The 10,284-nt window shown below is 30.6% G+C and overlaps 1 protein-coding gene and 1 long non-coding RNA gene across 3 annotated transcripts; both read right to left on the minus strand.

Annotated features, from left to right (window-relative positions):
* Positions 1-4,222, minus strand: LOC134201782 (uncharacterized). Its single transcript, XR_009977043.1, has 4 exons — positions 3,925-4,222; positions 3,259-3,369; positions 1,566-1,674; positions 1-1,474 (listed from the first exon to the last, which is right to left on the minus strand). It is a non-coding gene; the product is annotated as an uncharacterized LOC134201782 (long non-coding RNA).
* Positions 4,223-5,911: 1,689 nt separating this feature from the next.
* On the minus strand, positions 5,912-9,032 carry LOC134201685 (myb-like protein X). 2 transcript variants are annotated; one of them, XM_062676925.1, is made up of 2 exons: positions 8,050-9,032; positions 5,912-7,914 (listed from the first exon to the last, which is right to left on the minus strand). In XM_062676925.1, the coding sequence occupies exon 2, from the start codon at positions 7,400-7,402 to the stop codon at positions 6,086-6,088; it is 1,317 nt and encodes a 438-aa protein (XP_062532909.1). In that variant the 5' UTR covers positions 7,403-7,914; positions 8,050-9,032; the 3' UTR covers positions 5,912-6,085. Both variants share the same exon structure in this region, with proteins under 2 accessions (XP_062532909.1, XP_062532910.1).
* Between the last annotated feature and the right edge of the window lie 1,252 nt (positions 9,033-10,284).

Consider the following 10,284-nt stretch of genomic DNA (forward strand, 5'->3'; position numbering starts at 1 on the left):
TTCTCTGTAAGCTATTTAATTTCCCTATATTACAAACAATTTACTGTTAAAAGATAGTATGAACGTACAATTGTATAAAATTTCGAATAACAATAACTCCTCTAGATTAATCCTACTAGCGTACTTATTAACATTAAATCGAAAGTTATCTAAAAGTTAAATAAGTCTAGATAATCAAATCATTCCATCTCAATTAAGTCATTCGTGCGAAATATAAACATGTCAGCTTTCCATTACAAACATAGTAGACAATTTGAATTAAATTTAATAAATTTGTTTCTTAACGTTAGCAGTTCTTGCTTAAAGTTGATCGTGACAGATCATGACCTTGTACGAAAATCTTACATCTATAAACACTACCTATGCTTCGTCATACAATAATTGTCATTTAAACTAGCATTGTAGAGATAATACACACACTAAAGTGAATACTAAATTATTCTTAGCATTCTTATAAACATTTAGAAATTTAAGAAACAATTAACCCACAATTGTTCATAATATGTGACATTTTGTTCTGCACAAAACGTTTTGTTACATAATTTGAAAAAAAAAAAAATGTTTAAAAAATGTAATAATGATTTAAAGTACTCTTAAATATTGATAGTTTGTACTTAATGACGCTTATAGAAATCTTAGACATGATTACAATAGTTATAGTTTTATTTCCCTTCTAATTTATTTCTAATCTGACGTTTCTGACGCTTTAGCTTTGGTAATACTAGATGAAACAAACAGCAGATTGAAAGAAAATCATCTTAAAGTTAATTACATTCATTGCAAACCATTAGTTTGAATTTTGTTACAAAAGAAACTGATGTTCGTTACATGCAAATGAATTATAAACATACACATGCAAACATAAAATGTAAATTTATCTTTTAATCCAAATTAAATGTACATTAATATTACATCTAAGAAAGGGTTTCGAAAATTTTTATTGCCCTCAACGGCAGACGAGTACGCAGCCCGGCTCGTGATAAGTGGTCACCAGTGCTTATAAACTTTAGCGGTGCCATAGGGGTCGCTGTCTATCACTTAAGTTTTAATAAATTTTTAATATACTCAGTCACAAGCATATTGATTTCACAGAATGAAAATGTAAGAAACGTAATCATGTTTGGGCATTTTCGTTTATATCTGCTCATACAGAAAACACGACTTAGCTAATATATTCCACAATAATGCTTTTGAATTACCATTAATTAAAATCATCTTCTCGTAGAATTTACAAAAGGTTATTTACAAAAATTTATATCAGTATTTTCATATATTACTAACTTACTAATTACAACAACTATTCAAATGTAATATACTATAACTATAAGAACTAAACAACCTATTTTAAAACAAAATTGGTATCAATTTAGTTCATATGAACTATTTCAATTATTAATTTATAAATTATAAACATATTTAAAAAAAAATTAAGATCCCTTGTGAGTTCACATTCCTTGCTGAATCAGTTCTTCTTCTGAAAAAGAGAAACAAAGTATCTTAAGTATGTAACAAATATTGAAAAAATACGACCATGAAAAATTTTGTGTTAATCTAATCATACTTACATAACCTTCTGCTTCAAATATAGTGCATCAATCTTAATTTTCATGTTTCAGACATTTTATGTGCTCCTTATAATTTTTCCATAAAATTTTGTCATTATCGAACATTTGTCTACAAAAAATATATATATATATATATATTGGGTAGAAGGATGAACGTGGTCACAGGCCACTTGGTGTAACTAGGTTATCAAACACCAGAAAACAAAACGTGAATGCCATCATCTAACTTTGGATGTGAGATCAATTGTGCTGTATTTTATTTAAATAGGAAACCATGACTGCTTCCCGACAGAAATAAGCAAGATGGTGATACACATCGGTATAACTTTACAATATGCCCTACCTCAACCATTTATATTCCAGTCAGAAGTTGCAGTATTCTTGTATAGTAAAAATATTCTATTTTACCACCAAGAAATAAAAATGATTTATAATTATACTAACCAAGTTAATTTAACAAAATCATTTATTTTATATATTTTTTGTTATAATAATCTAAGGTTTCTACTTTCACAAGGTCATTCTTATCAAATTTCGAAATTTTCCCATGCAAAATACCATTTACACCAGTACCTACACCAGCTATATATTATTGTTCAAATTTGGAGATCATTAATAAAATTAATTAATTTGGTTTTGTGTTCCTTACATGTAATAAAACTATAATCACAAGCGAGGTTAAGCGCAACAGCAGTTTTATGCTTTAAAAAGGATGATTCGGGAGAAAAAGGTAAACAGGCAACAATTGTATAATAATAAATACTGTTCATTAAATTGATAAAATTGTGATTGGGATAAAACAAAGATTTCTTAGTGCAATCAATCTCATAGATAAAAGAATTAATGTCTAAATTGTTTTCAGCTAAATCATGCATGCAGGCAGTACATCCAGTAAAAATCTTTGATTAACATTTTTTTATAATATATCCTGATACATATTTCTTTAATTCAGCATAAATCAAACAATCGCTACTTTTTAATTGACCCACCACTAATATCAATTGCTCAGTATCAATAGAATAATCTATTTTGAGAATGTCATTAGACTTCTGATTGAAAAACTTTGTAAAGATTTTCATTGGATTAGTGTTGTCTTTCTCACAATTCGCTCCTAGAGAATGAGGTGAACCAAAATTATTAATGAGCAATGTTTTAAAAGCACTAATAAATTGACTACAATTAGGATTAATATTTCTAAAACCGTTACTTCTATTACTACTAAAGAAATTCTCCAATGGATCTTGATTCAAATTTCTAGTTAGTAAATTGCAGATATTGTGGTATTGATTTAAAAAATGCCACAATTCTTTAAATACTTTGATGTTATGGATCCACTTTTGGATTGAAAGAATTGATTTGTGTTTAATATTTACTACATTATTTTTTATAACAACTGATTTGAATTTAATAGACTCTAATATAGGCAGTAAATCATGCCATAAATTAAAATGAGGAGAATTTCTTTTTAAGCAGTTTTTGTATTGTTTTGGAGAATTTTGATAAGAATGACAATTAAATGAATCAAATAATTTGTCAAATTATAATTTGAGCTCCTCTAAAATTCTGAAAAGAAAAGTGTATAATTCAAAATCAAATATACTTGACAAACTATTCAAATATGGGTTTTAGTCATGAATAATTTTATGTTCAGTATTAGAGTAGTTTATTAAAAAATACAGATATTGGCACCTACTTCTGTATGATACACTTTCAATTTTTGTCATATTATTCATACTTGAAGTCGGCACAATTCCACTCAACAACTGTGGCTGATCAATTTCGATGTGAGCTGCATAATTTTGGTCTGAAATATTTACAAACAAATAAATTAATATTGTTATAAGTCTATTTGATGGTAGTATGAAGCACTTTTCAAAATGTCTGTTGCAAAGGCGAATGTTGTTATACATATATTTTTCACTGTTTTCCTGAGATTCTGCACTTAGTACAGATTTCCATTTATTAAATCTCTCAATTTGTTCTATTATCAAACTTTGTGGATTCGCAAATGCATGGAAGGGACCTTCAAATACGTAAAATTAAGAAAATATGTTTTTAGTAGCTAGTCTTTAATTGATCATTCCAAAAAGTTAGTTCCGAGCCCACTTGACAATAAGCATATAATACGCTGCGTTGCAAAACATAAATGCTGCCACCCACTCGAGACGATTATCTTAGATGTTATTGGGTGTTAATACGAGACTTAATAACGACTGTTTCGATCGAAACTTAACATAATAATATGATAGCTTGGCAACAGAAATAGGAAAGACCATTAGTTGGTGCTATTTCATTCAAATAAATAATTAATAATATTTCTGTTAACAAATGATATAGCGGGAAAATAGTGCAAACTCACCGTTACCAAGGCATCCGAAATAAAATTTCATTCTCGATCTTCGAGGCATGCTGACTATTAATAATAAACTTTCTGTAAGTAATGAAAACAATATACACAGGCATACGAAACTATAACGAAGAAAAAGTATTGGAGCCAAGTTATGTCTAAAGAGAATTCGAAACAGTTTCTTAATGCCTAATCGTCTAATATTTTCACAAACTAAAAGTTGCTCCAAATTGATACTAAATCGTAAAATAGCTCACAAACCGAGACCAAACCAAAAACGATTTAAAAAATTAAAGCGTCAGATACGCCATTTTGAAAACTACAAACTACTACAAAGTTGCCAATCCAAAGTAAAATATTTCTAAAATTTGGTTTTAGTAGCAGTTTATTTCCATGATACTGTTTATTTTCCTAACAGAAATATCATTTAATGTAACATAAGACATTTAATGTAACAGGATTTTTGTTAAAAATAAAAAATATTGATAAGTACGGTTTATGTTTCTAACATATATTTTTTTTGTTTCTGAAATAATTCCAACTTCTACCAACGATAGCATTTTTTATTGAGTCAGAACTCGTATCTGCCATCTAGTGAGTTTATTAGATCATTAATGCCTAAACGTTACAAAAATGACGTCGCCACAGGAGTAAGATGACGCTAGTTGTATGTTATTTTCCTTGGTATGGGAGTTGCACCCCCCTGGGCGTAACCTGCATTGACGAGAAGAGTGACCTTTGCGCAGACAGTTGAAGCACAGCTTCAACCGCACCACATCGGCGATACGCTCGTCAACCGGCTTTCCAAGGAACGAATCACAGTCGTACAGGCGATGGCTGCCGTTGCACAGAACACACGCCACAGAAGAAGACGCAGACGAGGCTGAAATTGCAAAGGATTTTGCATGAGACCTTTCAAATTTATGAAAAGATGAATTTGTTTCTCCTTTAAAAGTATTGGCTTGTCGTTCGGGCTTATTATTATGACGTATGGATTCTAGAACATCCGAACGGCCTTTTAAAAACTGAAAGAAGTCATTTAAGGAGGGACTTTCACTAAAAGTATTTTTAAATTCTTCTGTAGTGTGCAGCTCACCTAACCTTATATTTGTAACTGCACACACTAAATTACAACAGTATTACATGAATTGTCGACTTGAACAGTTCTCTTTTATTTCACCTACAACACTCCAATACATGGCGACCCTTAGCCAGCAGTTAAAATTTTACAACATACATAAATTACGAGAGTAGCTGAATAAATTATGAACAAATACAATTATGAAGAATAGAAGTTTGTGAAGACGAAAAGAGGAAAGAAGATTTTCAAATTACAGAAGATTGATTTAGATAAAGCGATGAAAACAATATCGACGGCGGAAAGCGAAAACGTCGTCATTCACAAAAACGGAAATATTCACCAGAGCCAAAAAACTTTTACACTTTTTTTCAAAAAATCATAACTACCGTGTTTTTTAAGTTAGACTCCAGATTTTTGGATATTAGGCTTGTTATTTTTTTTTTTATAATGTTCTAACTCCAAAACTTATTCTAACAATTATTTGCCAAAATTTTGTTGACTACGACTTTTTGAACTATATTTACAGAATGTTAAAACGCTGTAATTGCACTATAGAGTTGTATGGAGTTGGGTTAAATGCATTTTTTAAGGAAAGCGAAAACGCGGTAAGCAGCGGTACTTGAACTAAGGCTGCCAAACTATACGTTGTGAACGTGGTTATTCAATGAAATTAATCTCTTAGATATGGTGTAAACTAAAATAACAGCCGATTCAGGACACGACAAATGTTAACTACACGTAAAAAAAAAAAAAATTTGACAGAATATTAAAACGTAGAGTTCAATAAATAATTTACACTACAATTTATATTTGAAATATTTATTGACAAAAAACATAATAAGCTTAAAAATTGTTAAAAACATTTATAAATAAGTAGTTTACTTAATTAACTTAATTGTCTTTAAATGTAACAGGTCTCATATTATTTTTACCAACACTATTAAAAATACTCTCATAAAATCTATAATATTTGTACCAGTACAGTAAGCATTTAAATAAAAAAATATTGGTACATCTATAACAAAAGTAATTATGTATATGAAATAATGAGCTTAAAACTAAATGACAAACTTAACTATCCTCAAAACATATTTAATCATCTTCCTCATCAGTGTCAGGTAAACAGTCAATAACTTTTGTACTGGTTTTTAAGCTCAAGTATTCTTTTGCGAATCTTTCCGGAATCAAATTTTTATCAATCATTTTCTTTAAATCTGTATATTTTTTTTGCGAAATTGGCAATTTTGAAGTATACAAATTTTGTTTTGGAATGACATTATTCAAAGGACCTAATTGAATCTCTGTAGCTTCTGTACCTGGTAACATTGATGTTTTAACAAACATTTTGTTAGCATGTTTTTTATGAAAAGTAACGGTACATATTTTCGAAATATTGATGGTTTGATTCTTTTTGTAAGTACGTTCTACAATATTTTCAAATCCCAAAAAGTCTTTACCAGTCATTACATTCACAACGTATGGCTCTGGATTTTTTCTAGCTAACTCCATAATGGTTGGCCATTGTGACGGTGCCCAGACTATTGTTTTCTTTAGTGAATTTTCTATGGTAGCATGCATGCTATCAACAGGCATATATGTATGTCCTGGAATCAAATAATTTATTTGAATATTGTTGATATTCTCACAAATCGTTAATGCATATCGCAACATAGCTAGAATACTTTTATTTTTATTTTGTCCAAAACAGGAGTCGCAGTACAGTATCACTTGCTTCACATATCCGCGTTTGTCGACATCTTTTAGGTACGCTAGCAAACATGTTGCTATTTCATTAGCCCCCCTTTTAGCGTCAGCTTCTGTCCAGGTATTACAAATTCCAAGTTGTGTATTGCTTTCGTAAATTGTGAGGTTATAAACTGAAAATTTTCGTGTGTAATAGAGTAGCATGCTTTCACCGTGAGGGGTGTTCAAAACTTTCTGAAGATCGAAGCTGGCACATACCGTTCCGTTGTCTATTTTATTCAGTTTCTGGTGAAATACGAATCTTTTATATGATTCTTCTTTTTCCTCTTGGTGTTTCATAATTATATTCATTTCTTCTTCAGTTTTACAATCGTAGCTTTTAGCAGAAATGCACAAGACACATTTATCTTTTTTAGGGATATGAAACCCAATGTTAAAATATTTATGAAACCAAGCAGAAAATACTTTAAACGACATTGTTTTCTTGTTGGGGAAATGGGCTTGATACACGCGATGCAAATTCGTAATGTTTTTAAATTCTCCTGGTAGATATAATTTCGTTGAGTCTCTCCGACAATAATGAGATGGCAAAAGAGGTAAACTAAGAATGAAGTCTTTGGCTTCTTCAATTATGACTTCAGATGTTTTATTTCGACCCCCGCCGATTTTTCCACGACAATCTTCTTTTGCAAAACCATCAGTCATTGTAACAAGCGTATAAAGAATAAATCTTTGTGTTATGTCTAATGTAGAAATTAGAAATTGTTGACATACTCTGCGTCTACCTTCGCCATCATTTATAAAATATTAATATCTCTGAGATTTACTGGACGAAGTATTCTTTGTAGGTCTTTTAATCGCCTTTCTTATAGCACACTGGGCTATCCAGTCTTTTCTTCTTTGGTAGCTATTCAAACCCCAAAAATGCGTAAAGAGACTATTGCGACGCTCTTTGGAAATCTCTTTACAATTATTTATGCAGTTAGTTTTAGCACATGGATTGGGTTTTACATGTTTCTTTTCAATTATCTCGCCTTTTGTATTGAAATATTCTTCGCCTTTATTTTTTCTGTAACGATTTTCTTTTTTGACGTGTGCTTTACATTTACTTTTTTCTACTTGAAGTTGGTGTTCTTTTTCTACATCTAGGATTTCTTGATGCTCTTTCATTGCCAGTTTCTTACTTTTTTTTAATTTCTTTTTCGTTTTATTCTTATCTGAAAGTAAATTGCATAAAAATATTATAAAATGCTTTCTAATCAACAAGGTTAGCACATTAGTAGGTATATTTATATAATAATGTGTTAAACCTTGTAGATAATTATTATGTCAAATTATATTTTATTAGGTACCTTTTTTGGAATAGTTACATTCAGAATCACTTGAAGAAGCTGTTTCTTCACTGAGCTCTACATTCGATTCTTCCGATGGAAAAGCTTCGTTCAGCAACATGATATCAGGATCATCCTCAGCTACAAAATCAATATAAGATTTATTAAAATTGAGTTTCCTTCTTGACCTTCTACTAATACTTTCTTTTTTCATTATTTTTCCAGTTGGTGCTGGTGTGGTTGATTTTCGGTAATTTTTTCCTTTATTAATTTTAGTTACAGTTTGAGCAGATTCTGAATTAATGAAGGATTCTATTTTATCGGCATTAGCATCATTTAATATAGCCCCCTTCGTTTTGTTAGCTGGTAATTTGTTATGGTTGTTGTCCTTGAAATCCTTTTCGAAATTTTCTTCTTTATTTGAAAGCTGCCAATCCAATGTTGCATTCTTATTTTCACTACTTTTTTTACTTTCAACGCATACCTCAGCTGTGAACACATTAAGTGCTATATTGCTATCGTCGCAAGTATTTAAAGAAATTGTTTCTTTATTTTTGTTGCTGATAATCTCTTGTTCTTGATTATCAATGCAGTGTTCAAAGTTAAAATTGTTTGTGTCCGATGTAATACACCCTTGAATCACATCAATGTTAATGTCATCCTTGTCTTGGCTTTCATTTAATTTTGGAGATATTTCTTTAAAAAATTCAGCCGTGGCTTCTAAATAGTCTTTTGGAATTCTAAATGTAGGTGTCAAATTTTCTAAAACGTCTTTGGGTCTATGGTCAGGAGTTCTGACAATATCTTGATTATCTGATGTACTTTTAAGCTCATCTGGTTCTCCGTCTTCATTGTTATTCATGTTGTCTAGACTACGCATAAGTACTAACTTTCCATCTATTTTCCTATATACATCTTGTTGAAGGATTTGGACTTTTGACTTTTTTGGAGGGTTTTGAGGAAAACAATCACCTCTCAGCTTGTCACGCCATATTCTTCGTTTGTCCGCCATCTAAATAAAAGTAATTTTAGCAAAACTTAGATAGATAGATAAATAGATAGAAACACTTTATTGCCAAAAACTAATTCTACAGATTATTAAAGGATTAGGAACTAATCATTGTTTAGAAGTGTCCTATGGAGTGAAAAATAAAATAGCTTGTATATGTCGTCCTTATCATAATGAACTTTAAGTTTGTTTATATTTTACGTAAAAATTAACGTGAATACAAAAGTATTTAAAATAGGTATCAGTTTATATAGAAATAGACGCTAGGTAGGTATCTACATGAAAAACTTATATAGTATACATTCATACAATCTTATTCACTCACTAAAGTGAACCTGTGTCATAAAAATATTAGTAATATTAATATTTTTATTATCGTAATACATTAACAGCATCGTACTCATACTACCAGTATTGCAATTATTCTTACTCCCATAATACGTAGTATTTATTAGAACGACATACGAGAATGAGTACCTATTTAGCAAAATATTAGCATCCTACTATGCATTACAGGAAAAAATGCGAATATAATAATATAGTACTTACTTTAGTTTTACGTAATCACACCCACTATTTGAAATTATAAAATCACTTACAACATTTAATTTTACCGCCACTCGCTTAGGCTGCTCGATGTCTACTGAGCGGCGACGCGATCATCAAATAACACCGCTTCGCCTTCGATCAAACGGCGGTAAATCGATGAAGTTTTAAATCTGCATCACTATAAAAATGGTGTTTAACTGTATATTTACTTTAAATAAGACAACGTAAATGTCGTAAGTTCAATAGTAAGAAGACTCGATCCTTATACCACTACCCGCTAAAACGTAGTTAGTGCGCGATAAATAAAAACACGAGCGAATAAAACGCGGTAGTCCGCACTGGAGCCAGCATTACTGATGGCGTCATCAACATGCATCCTTTTATACGGAAAACAAATTGTTGTAATCGACGTAGTATAAGTTATTACTTGTTTTTTCTGTAATTTACAGCCTTTTTGAATGCAGACATATAAGTTAAAACCTATTTTTTCAAAATGTTAATTTATAACCTATTCATCGTAGAATTACATAACCCGGACCATATGAAGCAGTTTTTTTTTCTGATTCGAATAGTGCAATAATAAAAAAAATCAGAAATTGTAGACTACGACCTTTTCGCTTTCCGCCGTCGATATAAGAACACAGAAAAGGGTGTTGCTGCCGGGAGCCGGGAGAATGCTCAAGCCTTATGATGAGAGG

This window comes from Bombyx mori, chromosome W (assembly GCF_030269925.1).
Source record: "Bombyx mori chromosome W, ASM3026992v2".
Classification (NCBI taxonomy): Eukaryota; Metazoa; Arthropoda; class Insecta; order Lepidoptera; family Bombycidae; genus Bombyx; species Bombyx mori.

Excerpts from the sequence above, each read along its gene's own strand:
- LOC134201685 (XM_062676925.1), bottom strand. The coding sequence starts at position 7,402 with ATGACTGATGGTTTTGCAAAAGAAGATTGTCGTGGAAAAATCGGCGGG.